Here is a 24,167-nt window from a genome sequence, read left to right as displayed (position 1 = left end):
TGATACATTTGCCGATAAGAAAAAAGACGTCATGAGAAACATGAACTCCATCAGTAACGGTAAAGAGGACAGAGCGAGAGGCAGCCGCTGTGTGTGCGAGACACAAACACGAATACGATAATAATAATAATAATAATAATAATAATAATAATAATAATAATAATATACACTAAAACGCCCCGTGCGGATATACAGACGGCGTGGAATAATTATTACACACCCTATAATGAAAATAAACAATGCATCATTCAACACAGCGCCCGGAGACAATTCAATGCAATTCAATTCAATGCAATTCAATGCAATGCAATGCAATGCAATGCAATGCAATGCAATTCAATTCAATGCAATTCAATGCAATGCAATGCAATGCAATGCAATGCAATGCAATGCAATTCATACAATTGAATTCAATGCAATGCAATTCAATGCAATACTGTGAGTCACCGATATGTGTTAGCGACTTGCAAAACCCAGCCATTTGCAGTGATTATCATTATTATCAAGAGTCCACCCTTTCAGACCCCTGCGCGCAGTCTATAACACACCGCCTCTCCCTCTCCCTCTCCCCCTGCGTGTGAAGGCTGCAGGCGGGCACTTCATTGTTATAAACGCTGCTATCTCTCTCTCTCTCCCTCTCCCCCTGCGTGTGAAGGCTGCAGGCGGGCACTTCATTGTTATAAACGCTGCTCTCTCTCTCTCTCTCCCTCTCCCCCTGCGTGTGAAGGCTGCAGGCGGGCACTTCTTTGTTATAAACGCTGCTCTCTCTGGTTTTGTAAGCGCCGGCTCTCTCTGGTTTTATAAACGCTGCTCTCTCTGGTTTTATAAACGCTGCTCTCTCTGGTTTTATAAACGCTGCTCTCTCTGGTTTTATAAACGCTGCTCTCTCTGGTTTTATAAACGCCGGCTCTCTCTCTCTCACTCACCTTATCCATTTTATTTTTCAATGTCTCCTGCTTCACACCATGAGGCTTCTAGAACTTACTAAGAGAGGACAGCCTCCGGGCCCGCCCACACACGCTCCTCATTGGCTCCCGAGGGGCGAGGGGGGCGGCGGGGGGAGCTGCTCGCGAACCGAGCTCCGACTCGCCAGCTCCCCCGTCAGTCAAACCCTCCAGCCCGATTATTGGCAGGCGGTGAGGCCCGCCTTCCCTCGAGTGACGAGTTTGATTTTGTTTTTAAACCCGATTGGTTGGGAAGGGAGAGACCGTTGACGTCGATTGTGACGCAACACGTTCCCTGGCCGGTTTACATTTCGATTGGACGCTGTTCTGGAAGCTTCTACTCCTTTTCGATTGGCTGGTTCCATCTCACCGGCGCGTCTGATTGGCTTAAAGGACCAGAGAAGGAAGTTTTTAATTTAAAGACGCAGCTGTGTTTTTCTCTCTCTCTCAATTCAATTCAAAGTGCTTTATTGGCATGACTTATTTTTTCCACAGTGTTGCCAAAGCAAATACATACATATTATGAACAGATGCATCTATATACAAACAAGGAACAATGGTAACAAAATAATAATAAATAAAATAGAAGATAAATAATAATAATAATACAGAAATTGAAATACTGAAATAATGATACTGAAACTATTAAATTGTGCCATGTCACTGCGTGCCCCTCAGGTTGTGGCAGGTGGCTACATATTTGGCAGCCAGTGGAGCTGTGTGTCCCTCCCCTAGGAGGACAGCAAGTTTCTCTGAGTCTCTCTCTCAGCAGTTACTGTCAATCAGGGAAAACAGAAGAATCTAGAAGGTTTTAAAATGATATATTCTGGGCTGGTGGTGATTAAAATACACAAACGCGATTTCCCTATCACTCACTCTCTCTCACTCTATCCATCCCTCCCTCCCTCCCTCTCTCTTTCTTTCAGTGGACAGTATCGGTAATATTAATGCTGGGCTCAGATTTCTGACGCGGCTCTCTTATCGAAAAAAAAACTACACTTCCCAGACTGCTTCGCGCCACCGCGACGGCCAGTGAAATGTACGTCATTTCTACCCCTCTCAGAGTTTGTTTACAAAAGCAGACGGTCTCTCTTTTGCTAATTCTGCCCTGGATCTGCTGTTTTTACCCTGTTTGTTTGTTTTTTTAACAAGGAGTGGTCTAACCGCAGCCGGACAGTTTAACAAGCACACACACACAAACACTAGAAATAAATAAATACAGAAATATACAAACCACGACTGTGTCAACGTGCCCCCTATATTTAGAAAACGAAACCGATCCTTAAAAACCCCAGCACGATGGCGTTTCAAATGTCCGGCGTGCTTTCTCGCAGCTATGCCTGCGGTCTGCGCCTCAGCCTGTCGCTCCAGGACGGAACCAGAGCTGCAACCGGTCCCAGAAACGGGTTCCGGTTCGGTTCGGGTACTGGGTTACCCCAGATCCGCAAAGCTGTCCGCTTCAGGGAGCGAGCTACGCCGTTGACACCCGCATCTGGAGTCGGGGCGAGGATTATTAACCAACCGCCTTTTTCTTGCAAAACTGTTTATAACAATCATCACAGGTCGACTGCACGGGTTTTTAATTCTCCATTCGCTGTGTTTAATAACGCGGTCCGAGTTCCCGCTCCGTTGATTTTTGGTAGTTCCAGTGCGCGTCGTGTCGTGTTCTGGGCAGGGGTTTTGGGTCTGACCGTGCTGGGCGGTACCGCCGCATCCCTTCACAGGTCCGCGGTTGTGGCAATGGCCCCGAAGCTAACCCCCGTCGACTTGGATTCGCCAGCTTCAGACTGGAAGGAGGCGAAACGTGAGTTGGGTGTTATTAATATACATACAACACAAACAATGATAATGCGCCACTATATAATATACAGCAGACCCTGATATCGATGCGATCCAGCCCTCTGAAATGTCTTTATAATATACAGCGCTAGACCCTGATATTGATGCGATCCAGCCCTCTGAAATGTCTTTATAATATACAGCACTAGACCCTGATATCGATGCGATCCAGCCCTCTGAAATGTCTTTATAATATACAGCACTAGACCCTGATATTGATGCGATCCAGCCCTCTGAAATGTCTTATAAAATACAGCGCTAGACCCTGATATTGATGCGATCCAGCCCTCTGAAATGTCTTTATAATATACAGCACTAGACCCTGATATCGATGCGATCCAGCCCTCTGAAATGTCTTTATAATATATAGCACTAGACCCTGATAGTGATGCGATCCAGCCCTCTGAAATGTCTTTATAATATACAGCGCTAGACCCTGATATTGATGCGATCCAGCCCTCTGAAATGTCTTTATAATATATAGCACTAGACCCTGATAGTGATGCGATCCAGCCCTCTGAAATGTCTTTATAATATACAGCACTAGACCCTGATATCGATGCGATCCAGCCCTCTGAAATGTCTTTATAATATACAGCACTAGACCCTGATATTGGTGCGATCCAGCCCTCTGAAATGTCTTTATAATATACAGCGCTAGACCCTGATATTGATGCGATCCAGCCCTCTGAAATGTCTTTATAATATACAGCGCTAGACCCTGATATCGATGCGATCCAGCCCTCTGAAATGTCTTTATAATATACAGCTCTAGACCCTGATATTGATGCGATCCAGCCCTCTGAAATGTCTTTATAATATACAGCGCTAGACCCTGATAGTGATCCGATCCAGCCCTCTGAAATGTCTTTATAATATACAGCACTAGACCCTGATATTGATGCGATCCAGCCCTCTGAAATGTCTTTATAATATACAGCTCTAGACCCTGATATTGATGCGATCCAGCCCTCTGAAATGTCTTTATAATATACAGCGCTAGACCCTGATATCGATGCGATCCAGCCCTCTGAAATGTCTTTATAATATACAGCACTAGACCCTGATATCGATGCGATCCAGCCCTCTGAAATGTCTTTATAATATACAGCGCTAGACCCTGATATTGATGCGATCCAGCCCTCTGAAATGTCTTTATAATGCACAGCAGTCTGATACAGTATCCCTGTTATTCCCTCGGCCGGCAGGATTCCTGGAGTCTCTCTCTCCTGCGGAGCGGCGCCGGTTCTATCGGAGTTCGGACTTCATCCCTCTGGAATCTATCCTGCCATGGACGAGCCAATCAGCAGGTAGCTACAGAGTGGGGCGGGGCAGCGCTGGGTACAGGTGAGCTGTTTGTTTCTCGCGCTGCTCTGATTCTGTGTTTTGATTCGTGTTTCAGATCTCGCGGGGTCCCGCGGCGAGTTCAGGGGAGACCCCGCCCTCGACGGCAAGATCTCGCTGTTCCGCGGTGACATCACCAGACTGGAGGTGCACGCTGTCGTCAACGCAGGTGGGGTAGGCAACACGCAACACGCAACACGCAGCACGCAACGCGCTACACGCAACGCGCAACACAGAGCTGGGGTCGAGTCCTATTGTAACTGTCCGACTCGGAGCTAACTGCAGTTGCAAAGTCACAGGAGTTGAAGTTCAATCTTCACACTCACCTGTATTGGTTAAACTGCGTTGCCATCCCTCTGTGACACGCCAGGGGGCAGCAGAGTCCACAAAGTGACAGTGAGGGAGACAGCCCTGTGAGGCTACTGGTGGAGAGAGAGGGATGGAGGGAGGGAGGAGAAGAAGACAAGAGAGAGGAGAGAGAGAGAGAGAGAGAGAGAGAGAGAGAGAGAGAGAGAGAGAGAGAGAGAGAGAAAGAGGAGGGTGAGAATAAGGGAAGCAGACAGATGGCATCTCTTGGATTACAAAGGTTTAAAACTGGCACACAGGGCTAGTGTGAGTTTGTAACCCTTCTCAAACTCCTGGCTCCTGATCATTTCAATATTAATAATAATAATACTAGACTTCATTGAGGGGAGCTCTGAACCCCAGGACTGGGTGCAGCAGCAGCAGCAGGGCTAGTGTGAGTTTGTAACCCTGCTCAAACTCCTGGCTCCTGATCATTTCAATATTAATAATAATAATACTAGACTTCATTGAGGGGAGCTCTGAACCCCAGGACTGGGTGCAGCAGCAGCAGCAGCAGGGCGAGTGTGAGTTTGTAACCCTGCTCAAACTCCTGGCTCCTGATCATTTCAATATTAATAATAATAATACTAGACTTCATTGAGGGGAGCTCTGAACCCCAGGACTGGGTGCAGCAGCAGCAGCAGGGCTAGTGTGAGTTTGTAACCCTGCTCAAACTCCTGGCTCCTGATCATTTCAATATTAATAATAATAATACTAGACTTCATTGAGGGGAGCTCTGAACCCCAGGACTGGGTGCAGCAGCAGCAGCAGCAGGGCGAGTGTGAGTTTCAAGTCAGTTTGATTTTCTACGCAGTATAATCCCAGCTGTGTGTCTGTGATCGAATCTCTGAGTCAATCTTCCTCTAAGAGCTCCCACACAGACAGTTTATTTTTGAATTCCTGTTAATACCCCTCTTGAGAATTAAGAGTGAGGGACAGGGAGCGAGATTCGTATCAACCCACCCCTCCTCCCTCCTCCCTCGCTCCCTCGCTCCCTCGCTCCCATCTTTCTTCATTAGTGTGCTGTTCTGTATTTAACGAGCACAGCTCTTGTTTTTTTAATCAGTGGCGTCCAAATTAAACGGCGTGATAACGAGCTGTGTCCGTCTCCAGAGAGGAGGAGGAGGAGGAGGAGAAAGATCTGGAGATAAAAAATGAGAGATAACATCACACTGATGAAGGCACTGGAGCCCAAACGCTGGTCTGCTTGACTCGGTCTCTTCTAGTTTCAATAATCACACTGATGAAGGCACTGCAGCCCAAACGCTGGTCTGCTTGACTCGGTCTCTTCTAGTTTCAATAATCACACTGATGAAGGCACTGGAGCCCAAACGCTGGTCTGCTTGACTCGGTCTCTTCTAGTTTCAATAATCACACTGATGAAGGCGCTGGAGCCCAAACGCTGGTCTGCTTGACTCGGTCTCTTCTAGTTTCAATAATCACACTGATGAAGGCACTGGAGCCCAAACGCTGGTCTGCTTGACTCGGTCTCTTCTAGTTTCAATAATCACACTGATGAAGGCGCTGGAGCCCAAACGCTGGTCTGCTTGACTCGGTCTCTTCTAGTTTCAATAATCACACTGATGAAGGCACTGGAGCCCAAACGCTGGTCTGCTTGACTCGGTCTCTTCTAGTTTCAATAATCACACTGATGAAGGCGCTGGAGCCCAAACGCTGGTCTGCTTGACTCGGTCTCTTCTAGTTTCAATAATCACACTGATGAAGGCACTGGAGCCCAAACACTGGTCTGCTTGACTCGGTCTCTTCTAGTTTCAATAATAACACTGATGAAGGCACTGGAGCCCAAACGCTGGTCTGCTTGACTCGGTCTCTTCTAGTTTCAATAATCACACTGATGAAGGCACTGGAGCCCAAACGCTGGTCTGCTTGACTCGGTCTCTTCTAGTTTCAATAATAACACTGATGAAGGCACTGGAGCCCAAACGCTGGTCTGCTTGACTCGGTCTCTTCTAGTTTCACCTCAGTAATATCTCAGTGTGTATCTCAATGTGTGTCTCAGTGTGTATCTCAGTGTGTATCTCAGTGTGTGTCTCAGTGTGTATCTCAGTGTGTGTCTCAGTGTGTGTCTCAGTGTGTGTCTCAGTGTGTGTGTCTCAGTGTGTATCTCAGTGTGTGTCTCAGTGTGTGTTTCTTTGACAGATAGATAATTTCATGAAGATTTAATTTCGCCCCAGAGCCAAACTTTGATACCAGCACTGTGGAGTTACACTGTAACTGATAGAGAGAGGGAGCGAGAGAGAGAGCGAGAGGGAGAGGGGGAGCGAGAGCGAGAGAGGGCGAGGGAGAGAGGAAGGAGAACAAGGAAAAGGGAGGAGAGATAGAGAGAAAGAATGAATGAAGAAAGGACAGAATATAGAAATACAGAGGAGAGGAGGAGGAGGAGGATGGGAGCAAGGAGAACGAGGAGGAGAATAAAAACAGAATGATAGTGAAGGAGAGAGAAGGTACAGCGGGAGAGAGAAAGAGAAAGAAACGATGAAATGAAATACGGAGACAAGGAGAGCGAGACGGAAGAGAGGGAGCACAATACAGGGAGGGAGGGAGAGAGCGAGGGAGAGAGAGAGAGAGAGAGAGAGAGAGAGAGAGAGAGAGAGAGAGAGGGGGGGGGGAGCGAGAGCGAGAGAGGGCGAGGGAGAGTGTATTAATTACTGACCAGTCAAGCGTGAAGCTGTTTGAGTGGGAGCAGGCTCAGTGATATTGAACTGAGAGCTTAAAAGGGCAAAGACACACCGAGCGGGGGGGGGGGAGTTAATCCTGAGCGACGCTGCTGCCCCACAAACACCCAGAAACACAAAAACAGAGGAAAACTTTGAACACATTCCGCTCTCTGTGAGTCTCTGCGTGCAATCCGTCATCTTGAATCAGTGTGTGTGTGTGTGTGTGTGTGTGAGTCTCTGTGCAATCCGTCATCTTGAATCAGTGTGTGTGTGTGTGTGTGTGTGTGTGAGTGTGTGTCAGTGTGTGTGAGTCTCTGTGTGCAATCCGTCATCTTGAATCAGTGTGTGTGTGTGTCTCTGTCTCTCAGTCTCTCTCAGTGTGTGTGTCTCTCAGTCTCTGGTTTTTTTTCTGCTCTCTGCCTTGTCTTTTCTCTGGAGGATATCTGTCAAGCGCTGGCCTCTGCTTCAGCCATCTGTCCGGACGCGCTTGACCGCTCCAGAGCCCAGCGCTGCTGACACGGGCGGAGTTAACCCTTTAGAGACCAGGCCTGGGTGTGATCACCAACACACACACACACACACACTGACACACACACACACACACACACACTCACACTGACACACACACACACACTGACACACACACACACACACACACACACACACTGACACACACACACACACACACACACACACACACACACACACACACAGACACACACACACTGACACACACACACACTGACACACACACACACACACACACTCACACTGACACACACACACACTGACACACACACACACACACACACACACACACACACACACACACACTCACACTGACACACACACACACTGACACACGCACACACACTGACACACACACACACACACACACTCACACTGACACACACACACACTGACACACACACACACACACACACACACACACACACACACACTCACACTGACACACACACACACTGACACACACACACACACACACACACACACACTGACACACACACACACACTGACACACACACACACACTGACACACACACTGACACACACACACACTGACACACACACACACACTGACACACACACTGACACACACACACACACACACTGACACACACACTGAGACACACACACACAAACACACACTCACTGAGAGCTGGCTCTCAGATTCCCAGCACTGAGTTCTCTATACTAGACTGTATTGAATTAGCTGCTCTCAGATCCCCAGCACAGCACTGAGTTCTCTATACTAGACTGTATTGAATTAGCTGCTCTCAGATCTCCAGTACAGCGCTGAGTTCTCTATACTAGACTGTATTGAATTAGCTGCTCTCAGATCCCCAGTACAGCACTGAGTTCTCTATACTAGACTGTATTGAATTAGCTGGCTCTCAGATCCACAGCACTGAGTTCTCTATACTAGACTGTATTGAATTAGCTGCTCTCAGATCCCCAGTACAGCACTGAGTTCTCTATACTAGACTGTATTGAATTAGCTGGCTCTCAGATCCACAGCACTGAGTTCTCTATACTAGACTGTATTGAATTAGCTGCTCTCAGATCCCCAGCACAGCACTGAGTTCTCTATACTAGACTGTATTGAATTAGCTGCTCTCAGATCCCCAGCACAGCACTGAGTTCTCTATACTAGACTGTATTGAATTAGCTGCTCTCAGATCTCCAGTACAGCACTGAGTTCTCTATACTAGACTGTATTGAATTAGCTGCTCTCAGATCCACAGCACTGAGTTCTCTACACTAGACTGTATTGAATTAGCTGGCTCTCAGTCACTAGACTGTGACTCCATTAAGTGATACACTGACGGCGCATATTAGCTGGTATAAGAGGCAGGGTCAGCCAGACGTCTGAACTGGTGTAAGAGGTGAGCGAGCGAAGGGTGTGTCTCAGAGAGAAGGGTGTGTCTCAGTGTGTGTGTGTGTGTGTGTCTCAGTGTGTCTCAGTGCGTGTCTCAGTGTGTGTCTCTTATTATAATTCCGGTCCTCACAATACAAGAAGGACGCTGTGGCCTTGGAGAGTCCAGCGAAGAGCAGACACACTAATCCCGGGATTAAAAGAACGAGGAGACAGAACAGAGAGGGATTAGGAGGGACTGGATTAACGTCTTTCAAATCTTAAAGGATGGACATGGCACAGAGTGAAGGAGACACCTCTTCACACAGAGAGAGAGAGAGCGGTGAGGGGGTGGAATGGGTTGCTATGGGTTACCGAGGGATACTGAGCCACGTTGTCGAGGCTGAATCGCTGGGATCCTTTCAGACTCGATTGTGAGATCAATGAGCTGCTGGGAAGCGAAGGAGCTCCGAGGGGCTGAGCGGGACTCCTCTCGCTCAGGGTCAGGGTGAAGGGTGAAGGAGCGGAGGAGCTCCGAGGGGTTGAGCGGGACTCCTCTCGCTCAGGGTCAGGGTGAGGGTTGAGGGGTGAGGGGTGAAGGAGCGGAGGAGCTCCGAGGGGCTGAGCGGGACTCCTCTCGCTCAGGGTCAGGGTGAGGGGTGAGGGGTGAAGGAGCGGAGGAGCTCCGAGGGGTTGAGCGGGACTCCTCTCGCTCAGGGTCAGGGTGAGGGGTGAGGGGTGAGGGGTGAAGGAGCGGAGGAGCTCCGAGGGGTTGAGCGGGACTCCTCTCGCTCAGGGTCAGGGTGAGGGGTGAGGGGTGAGGGGTGAAGGAGCGGAGGAGCTCCGAGGGGTTGAGCGGGACTCCTCTCGCTCAGGGTCAGGGTGAGGGGTGAGGGGTGAGGGGTGAAGGAGCGGAGGAGCTCCGAGGGGTTGAGCGGGACTCCTCTCGCTCAGGGTCAGGGTGAGGGGTGAGGGGTGAGGGGTTGAGCGGGGCTCCTCTCGCTCGGGGACTTGACGCAGATCAACAGCATGTACAGAACAGTGTAGAAGAAGAAGAAATGGCAATCAATGGCTTAATGGAAAATGGCTAATTGGTATTTAAGCCCTTCATTAGAGGCCCTGGTAAAGTATTGTACATTAAAATGAGTGATTTACAGCGTGTGAAAACTTCATGTGTGAGTGTGTGTGTGAAACGGGAAGCATGACACAGACAGACACAGACACAGACACACACACACACAGACACAGACACACACACACAGAGGCACACAGACACACACACACACAGAGGCACACAGACACAGACACACACACACACACACAGAGGCACACAGACACACACAGAGGCACACAGACACAGAGGCACACACACACAGACACAGAAACACACACACACACACACAGGCAGACAGACACACAGACACACAGGCACAGACAGATGTTGAATTGACTCTGAAGACACAGAGAGACTTCCAGTGGAATCGTTCGCCACTGAATAATTCGTAAGATTTCCTTTTGCATTTCTAAAGGCTTGCAGTCAAAGGTCCCCCCCCCCCCCTCTCTCTCTCCCCCTCCCCCTCCCCCTCTGCAGTTTGAGTGCTGTTGAGAGTCTCTGAGAATCAGTCACTCTCGCACTCTGCAGCTCACAGCTCAGGTTACTCAGCATTGATCTGCTGCGCTGCGTGCTGGTGAAAACAATCAACAGAAACGATCGCAGGGCTGTTAAATACACCCGTTTCAACGCTGCCAAGGGCTGGGAACCAGACTCCCATTGCACAGCAGTGTGATCCAGTCCAGGTTTCACTGCTACCAGCTTGATCAGCCCCCAGTGTGTCTAGCTGACAAGCTCAGGTGTGTCTGATTATTAAACTCCCAGTGAAACCAGGACTGGATCACAGCGCTCTGCAACAGGAGTTTTACATTTTCCTTTTCCAGTCTGAATAATAATAATAATAATAATAATAATAATAATAATAATAATAATAATAATAATAATAATAATAATAATAATAATTCTGTATATAAATAAATGTCACTGAATGAATTGAAGGAAATTCTACAGCAAAAATGATCTGAGACACAAACTGACAGGATTCGTTTTTGTCCACACTTCCATTTAATAATAGTCATTAAAAAAAACTTACACAAAATAGGCTATTTTTTTTTTTTGATTGAAATTATAATTCTGTTGTATTTGATTTGATTTTTTTAGTGTTCAGCATCCTTCTGATTTCTGTCTCTCAGTAACTCCCTGTCTGGGAATTTCATCCCATCCCTTAAAAATGTCCAAACATTAAAAAAAATAACAACATATTCTTGCCCTTCCTCCCTATAAGAAAAAAAAACCCCAAACGCAGTGAATGAAATCTCCGAGTTACAGGAGCTCAGAACCCAGTCCTCCCTCCGTTAGAGTCTTTATCAGTCCAATGAAACAACTCCATCATTTTACTGTAAGAAAATAGAGGTGCTCTATCCTCAAGCCTTACAAAACACGCAGCCCTGTCTTTACTTCAGTTCAGTACTATTACACAGATTGATTTTCTGCAGCCATTGTAAAGATTATCAGTCATCATCATCATTTCTGATCAATATCTGGATTGTCTCTGATCAGGTATGAGGAGTAATCAATATCAGGATTGTCTCTGATCAGGTATGAGGAGTAATCAATATCAGGATTGTCTCTGATCAGGTATGAGGAGTAATCAATATCTGGATTGTCTCTGATCGTGTGTGGGAGTAATCAATATCAGGATTGTCTCTGATCAGGTATGAGGAGTAATCAATATCAGGATTGTCTCTGATCAGGTATGAGGAGTAATCAATATCAGGATTGTCTCTGATCGCGTGTGGGAGTAATCAATATCAGGATTGTCTCTGATCGTGTGTGGGAGTAATCAATATCTGGATTGTCTCTGATCAGGTATGAGGAGTAATCAATATCAGGATTGTCTCTGATCAGGTATGAGGAGTAATCAATATCAGGATTGTCTCTGATCAGGTATGAGGAGTAATCAATATCAGGATTGTCTCTGATCAGGTATGAGGAGTAATCAATATCAGGATTGTCTCTGATCAGGTATGAGGAGTAATCAATATCTGGATTGTCTCTGATCAGGTATAAGGAGTAATCAATATCTGTTTGGTCTCTGATCAGGTATGAGGAGTAATCAATATCAGGATTGTCTCTGATCAGGTATAAGGAGTAATCAATATCTGTTTGCTCTCTGATCAGGTGTGGTAGTAATGGCTCTCTGTTTGCTCTCTGATCAGGTGTGGTAGTAATCGATGTCTGGAATGTCTCCCTCCCTGTACCCCCGGTTGCTCCCGTAGCCGACGGTGTGGGTGCCTCTGTACAGGCTGGTCCCGTTGGATGGGAAGATGGTGTGGATCACGTACTCCTCTCTGGGGGGCTGCTGGTTGTTCAGGGCGGTCATTTGGAGCCCGGGGCCCCTGACCTCCAGGATGGAGTTGTCCTTCTTGGTCCCGGCCTCCAGGTAGTCGTCTCCCTTCCTGCTGCCCCGGCTGTAGCTGGCCTGGGGGCCGCTGGACAGCAGCAGTCCGGACTTGTGGCTGTACCAGCAGAAGATGGAAAAAATGAGCAGCAGGGAAACCAGCGCCGTGGCGCCTCCGATAACCCCGGCCAGCGACAGGACGCCCAGCCGGTCCGAGTCCCGGTCCAGCGGGGAGCCCCTCTCCTCCTCCCCCCCACCGGCCTCCGAGGTGGCGGTCTTGGCGCAGACGGGCGTCTCGTCGTGAGGCTGCATGCCGCCCACGCAGATGATGTAGGTGGATTGGGGCTCCAGAGCCGTGAGGAGGTACTCCCGCCTGTCCCCCTGCACCAGCGTCTCCGTGATGGACCCCACAGCTGGGCTGGCCCCCAGCCTCAGCCAGCTCAGCCTGAAGGAGCTGGCTCGGGGGGCCGCGGCTCTCCAGCTCACCTGAATGCTGTCGGGAGAGACCGGCTTCACGGTCAGAGACACGGACGGGCCGTCCGAGGGGCTGTCGGGACCCGGCATTCGAACCCCAGGCCGTTTGGATTTGAGGGTGAACAGAGACCCCTGGGGCGGGGGCAGCTGGGTGGCTGCGGGGCCCGGTGGGGCCGGGAGGGGCTGCTGCTGGTCCAGACAGCCGTCGATCTCCGTGGTTATGTCCTTGATCGCCATGCCCCGGACCCTATCGGGGGACTGGCACATGAGCCCGCGCACGTTCACGCTGGCCGACGCTGCCCTCACCCAGTCCCGCAGCCACAGAAGCCCGCAGCCGCACGCCCAGGGGTTGCTGCGCAGCAGGAGCTGGGAGAGGCTGTCCAGGTCGCGGAAGAGCCCGGTGGGCAGAGAGGTCAGGTTGTTGCTGGAGAGATCCAGCCTCTCCAGCCTCCTCATCCCCCGCAGGGCGTCGCGCGGCACGTGGCCGATGGCGTTCTCCTGCAGGTAGAGCCTCTGCAGCCGGGGGGCAGGCAGGTTGGCAGGAGGGGCCAGCAGGGAGTTCCGCACCAGGGACAGCTCGGTCAGGTTCCCCAGCCTGGCGAAGGCGTCGTCGGCGATGCGCTGGTTGGCCAGCAGGTTGCCGTCCATCACCAGCCGGCGCAGGCTGGCCAGGCCCCGGAAGGCGTGCTCGGGGACGGTGGAGATGCGGTTGTCATCGACCCGGAGCTCCTCCAGGGCTGGGGGCAGGCCGGAGGGGATGCTGCTCAGGTGGTTCCTGGAGAGGAAGAGCAGCTTGAGTCTCCGGCTGTCCCGGAAGGCGTCCTCCTCGATGCTGGCCGTGGAGACGGAGTTGTCGTCCAGGTGCAGCTTCTCCAGCAGGGGCAGGCGCGCCAGGGCGGCCCGGGGCAGGCTGCGGATGTTGTTGTCCTGCAGGTGGAGCTCCCGCAGCGAGGGGGGCAGCTCCGAGGGGAACTGGTCCAGCTGGTTCCCGTACAGGTAGACGACCCGCAGCGAGGTGCGGCCGCGCAGCTCCGCGGGGAGCCCCGAGTTCGGGATGCGGTTGTTCTGGAGGTACAGCACCGAGGCGTCGGGGGGCAGGGAGCGGGGCGCGGCCGTCAGCCCACGGTCGTTGCAGTAGATGAAGCCTGCGTCGCAGCGGCACTCCAGGGGGCAGCGGCTCAGGGGGTCCGAGAGCACGGCCGACACCAGCAGCACCGCCAGGACCAGCCAGTCACACAGCTCGGGCGGGGGCAGGGGCGCCATGGCGACGGGCAGGCGGGCTCCTCCCTCGCTGGGATCCGCCTGGAGCTTTGCCTTCTCCCTCCTCGGGCTCCTCTCCTCTCTGAGAACAAACCAGGAGAGAGAGAGAGAGATATTTAAAATTAAAAGAGGCAGAGAGGCAGGGAGGAGAGCAGCTCAGTTATTAAATACATTCAGCGACACATTTGCATTGAACTGACACTGAAGAGAGACTTCTAGTGGAAACGTTTGCCATTGAATTTACACTGAAGACGCTGAGAGAGACTTCTAGTGGAAACGTTTGCCATTGAATTTACACTGAAGACGCTGAGAGAGACTTCCAGTGGAAGCGTTTGACATTGAATTTACACTGAAGACGCTGAGAGAGACTTCTAGTGGAAACGTTTGCCATTGAATTTACACTGAAGACGCTGAGAGAGACTTCTAGTGGAAACGTTTGCCATTGAATTTACACTGAAGACGCTGAGAGAGACTTCTAGTGGAAACGTTTGCCATTGAATTTACACTGAAGACACTGAGAAAGACTTCTAGTGGAAACGTTTGCCATTGAATTTACACTGAAGACACTGAGAAAGACTTCTAGTGGAAACGTCTGCCATTGAATTTACACTGAAGACGCTGAGAGAGACTTCTAGTGGAAGCGTTTGCCATTGAATTTACACTGAAGACGCTGAGAGAGACTTCTAGTGGAAACGTTTGCCATTGAATTTACACTGAAGACGCTGAGAGAGACTTCTAGTGGAAACGTTTGCCGTTGAATTTACACTGAAGACACTGAGAGAGACTTCTAGTGGAAACGTTTGCCATTGAATTTACACTGAAGACACTGAGAAAGACTTCTAGTGGAAACGTTTGCCATTGAATTTACACTGAAGACGCTGAGAGAGACTTCCAGTGGAAACGTTTGCCATTGAATTTACACTGAAGACGCTGAGAGAGACTTCTAGTGGAAACGTTTGCCATTGAATTTACACTGAAGACGCTGAGAGAGACTTCTAGTGGAAACGTTTGCCATTGAATTTACACTGAAGACGCTGAGAGAGACTTCTAGTGGAAACGTTTGCCATTGAATTGACACTGAAGACGCTGAGAGAGACTTCTAGTGGAAACGTTTGCCATTGAATTTACACTGAAGACGCTGAGAGAGACTTCTAGTGGAAGCGTTTGCCATTGAATTGACACTGAAGACGCTGAGAGACACTTCCAGTGGAAGCGTTTGTCGCTGAGCTGGTGGAGTTTCTTTCAGAGCTTCTGTATTCAGTGCTGTTGAGGGCTCACTAGCTGCGGGTGAATTGATAAATAGCCTCTGTCTCTCTTTGGTTTTCTCTCTCTGTTTTGTTTCGCTCAGGAGCTCAGTCAGGCTGATGTAAATAAGAGTATTTCAGATCCGCTTCGGAGCTATTCAGAGTCATGCAAACAGACAGCTCCCTCCCGGACCCGTCTCTCCTCTGCAGGGACATTTGTTTACAGATTTGTTTTTTCCGTTTATCTTGAGAAAGACTTATTAAAAAAACAAAACATGGTGAACTAACCCTAATAAAAGTTTCTCATAGTAAAAGCACAGCACAGTGTGATACAGCACAGTGACAGCATGGGAAAGCACAGGGAAGCATTGTAAAGCACAGAGAGGTCTGGTAAAGCATAGGGAAGCATTGTAAAGCACAGAGAGGTCTGGTAAAGCATAGGGAAGCATTGTAAAGCACAGAGAGGTGTGGTAAAGCATAGGGAAGCATTGTAAAGCACAGAGAGGTGTGGTAAAGCATAGGGAAGCATTGTAAAGCACAGAGAGGTTTGGTAAAGCACAGGGAAGCATTGTAAAGCACAGAGAGGTCTGGTAAAGCATAGGGAAGCATTGTAAAGCGCAGAGAGGTCTGGTAAAGCATAGGGATGCATTGTAAAGCACAGAGAGGGTACGCTGTGTTAAATGCACGGTCCGCTTCTCTAAGGGTGAGGCGTTCATTGAAGGCTGTAAGCGTTATTTAAATGCGCTCTCCTGGGAGAGGAATGGATCAGTCTGCTCGCTGCGGGGAGATTGATGTGATAATCTATGAAGTGCGTGTCGAAGGGAGGGGCTGACTGACAGGGAGCAGAGTTTATTACAGACATTATCATGGAGCGCTCCAATCCGGTCATGAGATTCATCTGCACATGCAGAAATATTACACAATTAATAATCAACCAGAGGACGGGGGGGGAGAGGGGGGGGAGAGAGACAGAGGGAGGTCGGTGTGTAGTTCTGCGCAGGGTTTTATATCAGTGTTATATAGACTCTGTGTTGGGTAGGTGTGTCGTTCTGCGCAGGGTTTTATATCAGTGTTATATAGACTCTGTGTTGGGTAGGTGTGTCGTTCTGCACAGGGTTTTATATCAGTGTTATATAGACTCTGTGTTGGGTAGGTGTGTCGTTCTGCGCAGGGTTTTATATCAGTGTTATATAGACTCTGTGTTGGGTAGGTGTGTAGTTCTGCGCAGGGTTTTATATCAGTGTTATATAGACTCTGTGTTGGGTAGGTGTGTCGTTCTGCGCAGGGTTTTATATCAGTGTTATATAGACTCTGTGTTGGGTAGGTGTGTCGTTCTGCGCAGGGTTTTATATCAGTGTTATATAGACTCTGTGTTGGGTAGGTGTGTAGTTCTGCGCAGGGTTTTATATCAGTGTTATATAGACTCTGTGTTGGGTAGGTGTGTCGTTCTGCGCAGGGTTTTATATCAGTGTTATATAGACTCTGTGTTGGGTAGGTGTGTAGTTCTGCGCAGGGTTTTATATCAGTGTTATATAGACTCTGTGTTGGGTAGGTGTGTAGTTCTGCGCAGGGTTTTATATCAGTGTTATATAGACTCTGTGTTGGGTAGGTGTGTAGTTCTGCGCAGGGTTTTATATCAGTGTTATATAGACTCTGTGTTGGGTAGGTGTGTCGTTCTGCGCAGGGTTTTATATCAGTGTTATATAGACTCTGTGTTGGGTAGGTGTGTAGTTCTGCGCAGGGTTTTATATCAGTGTTATATAGACTCTGTGTTGGGTAGGTGTGTAGTTCTGCGCAGGGTTTTATATCAGTGTTATATAGACTCTGTGTTGGGTAGGTGTGTCGTTCTGCGCAGGGTTTTATATCAGTGTTATATAGACTCTGTGTTGGGTAGGTGTGTAGTTCTGCGCAGGGTTTTATATCAGTGTTATATAGACTCTGTGTTGGGTAGGTGTGTAGTTCTGCGCAGGGTTTTATATCAGTGTTATATAGACTCTGTGTTGGGTAGGTGTGTAGTTCTGCGCAGGGTTTTATATCAGTGTTATATAGACTCTGTGTTGGGTAGGTGTGTAGTTCTGCGCAGGGTTTTATATCAGTGTTATATAGACTCTGTGTTGGGTAGGTGTGTAGTTCTGCGCAGGGTTTTATATCAGTGTTATATAGACTCTGTGTTGGGTAGGTGTGTAGTTCTACGCAGGGTTTTATATCAGTGTTATATAGACTCTGTGTTGGGTAGGTGTGTCGTTCTGCGCAGGGTTTTATATCAGTGTTATATAGACTCTGTGTTGGGTAGGTGTGTCGTTCTGCGCAGGGTTTTATATCAGTGTTATATAGACTCTGTGTTGGGTAGGTGTGTAGTTCTGCGCAGGGTTTTATATCAGTGTTATATAGACTCTGTGTTGGGTAGGTGTGTCGTTCTGCGCAGGGTTTTATATCAGTGTTATATAGACTCTGTGTCGGGTAGGTGTGTAGTTCTGCGCAGGGTTTTATATCAGTGTTATATAGACTCTGTGTTGGGTAGGTGTGTAGTTCTGCGCAGGGTTTTATATCAGTGTTATATAGACTCTGTGTTGGGTAGGTGTGTCGTTCTGCACAGGGTTTTATATCAGTGTTATATAGACTCTGTGTTGGGTAGGTGTGTCGTTCTGCGCAGGGTTTTATATCAGTGTTATATAGACTCTGTGTTGGGTAGGTGTGTAGTTCTGCGCAGGGTTTTATATCAGTGTTATATAGACTCTGTGTTGGGTAGGTGTGTAGTTCTGCGCAGGGTTTTATATCAGTGTTATATAGACTCTGTGTTGGGTAGGTGTGTAGTTCTGCGCAGGGTTTTATATCAGTGTTATATAGACTCTGTGTTGGGTAGGTGTGTCGTTCTGCGCAGGGTTTTATATCAGTGTTATATAGACTCTGTGTTGGGTAGGTGTGTAGTTCTGCGCAGGGTTTTATATCAGTGTTATATAGACTCTGTGTTGGGTAGGTGTGTAGTTCTGCGCAGGGTTTTATATCAGTGTTATATAGACTCTGTGTTGGGTAGGTGTGTCGTTCTGCGCAGGGTTTTATATCAGTGTTATATAGACTCTGTGTTGGGTAGGCGTGTAGTTCTGCGCAGGGTTTTATATCAGTGTTATATAGACTCTGTGTTGGGTAGGTGTGTCGTTCTGCGCAGGGTTTTATATCAGTGTTATATAGACTCTGTGTTGGGTAGGTGTGTAGTTCTGCGCAGGGTTTTATATCAGTGTTATATAGACTCTGTGTTGGGTAGGTGTGTAGTTCTGCGCAGGGTTTTATATCAGTGTTATATAGACTCTGTGTTGGGTAGGTGTGTAGTTCTGCGCAGGGTTTTATATCAGTGTTATATAGACTCTGTGTTGGGTAGGTGTGTAGTTCTGCGCAGGGTTTTATATCAGTGTTATATAGACTCTGTGTTGGGTAGGTGTGTCGTTCTGCGCAGGGTTTTATATCAGTGTTATATAGACTCTGTGTTGGGTAGGTGTGTCGTTCTGCGCAGGGTTTTATATCAGTGTTATATAGACTCTGTGTTGGGTAGGTGTGTCGTTCTGCGCAGGGTTTTATATCAGTGTTATATAGACTCTGTGTTGGGTAGGTGTGTCGTTCTGCGCAGGGTTTTATATCAGTGTTATATAGACTCTGTGTTGGGTAGGTGTGTCGTTCTGCGCAGGGTTTTATATCAGTGTTATATAGACTCTGTGTTGGGTAGGTGTGTAGTTCTGCGCAGGGTTTTATATCAGTGTTATATAGACTCTGTGTTGGGTAGGTGTGTAGTTCTGCGCAGGGTTTTATATCAGTGTTATATAGACTCTGTGTTGGGTAGGTGTGTCGTTCTGCGCAGGGTTTTATATCAGTGTTATATAGACTCTGTGTTGGGTAGGTGTGTAGTTCTGCGCAGGGTTTTATATCAGTGTTATATAGACTCTGTGTTGGGTAGGTGTGTTGTTCTGCGCAGGGTTTTATATCAGTGTTATATAGACTCTGTGTTGGGTAGGTGTGTATTTCTGCACAGGGTTTTATATCAGTGTTATATAGACTCTGTGTTGGGTAGGTGTGTCGTTCTGCGCAGGGTTTTATATCAGTGTTATATAGACTCTGTGTTGGGTAGGTGTGTAGTTCTGTGCAGGGTTTTATATCAGTGTTATATAGACTCTGTGTTGGGTAGGTGTGTAGTTCTGCGCAGGGTTTTATATCAGTGTTATATAGACTCTGTGTTGGGTAGGTGTGTAGTTCTGCGCAGGGTTTTATATCAGTGTTATATAGACTCTGTGTTGGGTAGGTGTGTCGTTCTGCGCAGGGTTTTATATCAGTGTTATATAGACTCTGTGTTGGGTAGGTGTGTCGTTCTGCGCAGGGTTTTATATCAGTGTTATATAGACTTGATCGCTCCTCGTCTCTCCTCTCTGCTGATTGATTCAGCCGAGCTCTTAGTGCTGTCAGCCTCCTCCTGAATATTGAAAGCGCTTTCCTGAGGCCAGGGAGCATTAAGAAGAAGAAAGCGATCATGAAGACAGCGAGGGAATCCTGCTCTCAGTATATTAATGCGAACGACTGCCTTGATGAGAGAGACAGCCTCACCTCCAGCGCCTCCCAGCCCCCGAGCACAGCACAGGCAGAGTGCAGGGAGCAGGAGCCAGGCTGTAACAAGACACCAGCGTAGCGACACAGGGCTGGGAGCCAGACTCCTATTGCACAGCAGTGTGATCCAGTCCAGGTTTTACTGCTACCAGCTTGATCAGCCCCCAGTGTGTCTAGCTAACAAGCTCAGGTGTGTCTGATTATTAAACTCCCAGTGAAAGCAGGACTGGATCACACTGCTGTGCAGCGGGAGTCTCGTTCCCAGCCCTCGATGCAGTGTGGGTTTCTAAGTGTCGCGTGTTTCTCTCTGATCGTGCTGAGATACAGACACACCACAGATTAGCTGATATAAAACTGAGATACGGGGAGATGAGAGAGGGAGGAGGGAGGGTCTGTCACACAGAGACGAGAGAACGAAACACACTCTCAACACGATCACAGGGAGACGCACCCCACACTTAGAAACATATTATAAGAGACACAGACACACCACAGACTAGCTGATATAAAACTGAGGTACAGGGAGAGGAGAGAGGGTCCGTCACACAGAGACGAGAGAACGAAACACACTCTCAACACGATCACAGGGAGACGCACCCCACACTTTGAACCCTGTTCCTCTCTCTCTCCCTCTCTCTCTCTCTCCCTCCCTCTCTCTCGCTCTCTCTCTCTCTTCTGCCCACGTCATGAGCCCTGAGATTCAAACATGCAGAAGCTCCGATTTATTATTAAAATAAACTGAAAAAACAAATCTGTAAACAAATGTCCCTGCAGAGGAGAGACGGGTCCGGGAGGGAGCTGTCTGTTTGCATGACTCTGAATAGCTCTGAAGCGGATCTGAAATACTCTTATTTACATCAGCCTGACTGAGCTCCTGAGCGAAACAAAACAGAGAGAGAAAAACAGAGAGAGACGGAGGCTATTTATCAATTCACCCGCAGCTAGTGAGCCCTCAACAGCACTGAATACAGAAGCTCTGAAAGAAACTCCACCAGCTCAGCGACAAACACTTCCACTAGAAGTCTCTCTCAGCGTCTTCAGTGTAAATTCAATGGCAAACGTTTCCACTGGAAGTCTCTCTCAGCGTCTTCAGTGTAAATTCAATGGCAAACGTTTCCACTGGAAGTCTCTCTCAGCGTCTTCAGTGTAAATTCAATGGCAAACGTTTCCGCTAGAAGTCTCTCTCAGCGTCTTCAGTGTAGATTCAATGGCAAACGTTTCCACTAGAAGTCTCTCTCAGGGTCTTCAGTGTAAATTCAATGGCAAACGTGTCCACTGGAAGTCTCTCTCAGCGTCTTCAGTGTAAATTCAATGGCAAACGTTTCCACTAGAAGTCTCTCTCAGCGTCTTCAGTGTAAATTCAATGGCAAATGTTTCCACCAGAAGTCTCTCTCAGCGTCTTCAGTGTAAATTCAATGGCAAACGTTTCCACTAGAAGTCTCTCTCAGCGTCTTCAGTGTAAATTCAATGGCAAACGTTTCCACTAGAAGTCTCTCTCAGGGTCTTCAGTGTCAATTCAATGGCAAACGTTTCCACTAGAAGTCTCTCTCAGCGTCTTCAGTGTAAATTCAATGGCAAACGTTTCCACTAGAAGTCTCTCTCAGCGTCTTCACTGTCAATTCAATGGCAAACGTTTCCACTAGAAGTCTCTCTCAGGGTCTTCAGTGTCAATTCAATGGCAAACGTTTCCACTAGAAGTCTCTCTCAGCGTCTTCAGTGTAGATTCAATGGCAAACGTTTCCGCTAGAAGTCTCTCTCAGGGTCTTCAGTGTAGATTCATTGATAAATCTTTCTGTATATTTACTGCATTGACTTGGTGACTTGCCATGCTGATACAGACCCGTATGTTTTGATTGAAACGAGAGGGGAGGAGGGAGCAGAACCACCTGTGGTTATTTATTTAGAAAATGCAAATCTAACGAAACGCTACAGTTAAAATCCAGCCATGCTTGTGGGCTTAGCATTGTAAAGCACAGAGAGGTCTGGTAAAGCATAGGGAAGCATTGTAAAGCACAGAGAGGTGTGGTAAAGCATAGGGAAGCATTGTAAAGCACAGAGAGGTCTGGTAAAGCATAGGGAAGCATTGTAAAGCACAGAGAGGTCTGGTAAAGCATAGGGAAGCATTGTAAAGCACAGAGAGGTCTGGTAAAGCATAGGGAAGCATTGTGAAGCACAGAGAGGTCTGGTAAAGCATTGGGAAGCATTGTAAAGCACAGAGAGGTCTGGTAAAGCATAGGGAAGCATTGTAAAGCACAGAGAGGTCTGGTAAAGCATAGGGAAGCATTGTAAAACACAGAGAGGTGTGGTAAAGCATAGGGAAGCATTGTAAAGCACAGAGAGGTCTGGTAAAGCATAGGGAAGCATTGTAAAGCACAGAGAGGCCTGGTAAAGCATAGGGAAGCATTGTAAAGCACAGAGAGGTCTGGTAAAGCATAGGGAAGCATTGTGAAGCACAGAGAGGTCTGGTAAGGCATAGGGAAGCATTGTAAAGCACAGAGAGGTGTGGTAAAGCATAGGGAAGCATTGTAAAGCACAGAGAGGTCTGGTAAAGCATAGGGAAGCATTGTAAAGCACAGAGAGGTGTGGTAAGGCATAGTAAAATCAAGCCCTGGTAAACTGACCCTTGCGAATGATTCCCAGCCTGTGTTCAGAGCTGCCGGTTTGCTGTTTTGCTGTTGAAGTGGGGAAGCTGCTGGAGATTCCTGGAGGGAGCCGAGAGAAACGAGGACAGCTGCAACACAAAGTAAAAAACAGAAATACAAAAAAAACAGATATATTCCTGGGATGAGAGTCTCTCTCGGTCTCTCTTTCCATGTGACTCCCTCCTTCTCTCTCTCTGTCTCCTCCCTCCCTCCTCTCTCTCTCTCTCTGTCTCCTCCCTCCCTCCTCTCTCTCTATCTCTCTTTCTCTTCCATTCAGATGAGATGCTTTGCCTGTTCACAGCTTAGAACGTGTCTCCTCCCCTCTCCCTCTCTCTCTCTCTCTCTCTCCCTCTCCCTCTCTCTCTCTCTCTCTCTCCCTCTCTCTCTCTCTCTCCTCAGGGGGAAAGTGTTTAACCAGGCAAGCGAAACAGGACCTTTTGAGAAACAGAGAGAGAGAGAGCGGGGGAGAGGGGAGAGGAGAGAACGGAGATGAAAGGGGAGGAGACTCTAGTTTTTTCCTAGGATTAAATATAGGATGAGAGAGAAATGGAGAGAGAGACGGAGAGGGATTTGTGTTTCTAGATTTGGACATCTGCTGCATTAACTTGCGACGCTCGTGTCGATAAAGACCGTTTGAATTTGAATTGAGAGAGAAAGAGAGATGAAGAGAGAGAGAGAGAGAGAGATGAATACATCCAGGCAGCATGGCCACACACACACACACACACACACACACAGACACACACAGTTTATCAGAGTTCATGCCCTCCTGCAGTAATAATGGAGGTGTGCTGTCTTTATCTGCACCGTGACAGACTGCCAGCCCCGCGGGAGACTGTGTCGACACACGCGTGTGAAAGATCAGGCCTCACCGAGCGACTGACACGAGACAGACACACGCAACACATGCTGGAAACCGGAATTAGTGAGAGAGGGAGAGAGAGACACACTGAGAGAGAGGGAGGGAGAGATACACACAGAGGGAGGGAGGGAGAGACACACACAGAGGGAGGAAGGGAGGGATACACTGAGAGAGAGGGAGGGAGAGATACACACAGAGGGAGGGAGGGAGGGAGATATACACTGAGAGAGAGGGAGGGAGAGATACACACTGAGAAAGGGAGGGAGAGAGAGAGGGAGGGAGAGACACTGAGAGAGGGAGAGACACATTGAGAGAGAGGGAGTGAGAGACACACTGAGAGAGGGAGAGACAGAGGAAGAGACACACAGAGAGAGGGAGGGAGAGAGACAGAGAGAGGGGGAGGGAGAGAGAGACACACACTGAGACACAGAGAGACACACTGAGACACACTCACCTCAATCTTTGCTAGTTGTCACAGCTAAGGACAGGATAACCAGTGCCTCCCAGTGCCTCCCAGTGCTGCTCCGCTCCGCTCCGCCGGTGAGTCCGTGCTGCTGTTTTAAATCCCGATTTCCCAAAATCAGGAAACGCTACGGAACAGTAGGGAACTTTCACTAAAA

General features: G+C 48.4%; 2 protein-coding genes across 3 annotated transcripts in view; one reads left to right on the top strand and one right to left on the bottom strand.

The window, feature by feature from the left end:
* The first annotated feature begins 1,988 nt into the window (after window positions 1-1,988).
* LOC131727305 (uncharacterized) lies at window positions 1,989-4,616 on the top strand. Its single transcript, XM_059018819.1, has 3 exons — window positions 1,989-2,748; window positions 3,992-4,093; window positions 4,186-4,616. The coding sequence occupies exons 1-3, from the start codon at window positions 2,244-2,246 to the stop codon at window positions 4,404-4,406; spliced, it is 828 nt and encodes a 275-aa protein (XP_058874802.1). The 5' UTR covers window positions 1,989-2,243; the 3' UTR covers window positions 4,407-4,616.
* Window positions 4,617-12,097: 7,481 nt separating this feature from the next.
* LOC117398714 (leucine-rich repeat transmembrane protein FLRT1-like) overlaps window positions 12,098-24,167 on the bottom strand; it is a 14,559-nt gene continuing 2,489 nt past the window's right edge. Inside the window, exons 2-4 of one of the 2 annotated variants that reach the window (XM_059018817.1) lie at window positions 24,002-24,161; window positions 22,665-22,774; window positions 12,098-14,294 (exon numbers count right to left, since the gene is read on the bottom strand). In XM_059018817.1, coding sequence (XP_058874800.1) covers window positions 12,293-14,215 — 1,923 coding nt within the window. In that variant the 5' untranslated portion in view covers window positions 14,216-14,294; window positions 22,665-22,774; window positions 24,002-24,161 and the 3' untranslated portion in view covers window positions 12,098-12,292. The remainder of the gene's footprint in view (window positions 14,295-22,664; window positions 22,775-24,001; window positions 24,162-24,167) is intronic. The other variant, XM_059018818.1, reaches the window with a different exon arrangement.

The sequence above is a fragment of the Acipenser ruthenus genome, unplaced genomic scaffold (genome assembly GCF_902713425.1).
Source record: "Acipenser ruthenus unplaced genomic scaffold, fAciRut3.2 maternal haplotype, whole genome shotgun sequence".
Classification (NCBI taxonomy): Eukaryota; Metazoa; Chordata; class Actinopteri; order Acipenseriformes; family Acipenseridae; genus Acipenser; species Acipenser ruthenus.
This window is presented reverse-complemented; position numbering and strand designations above follow the sequence as displayed.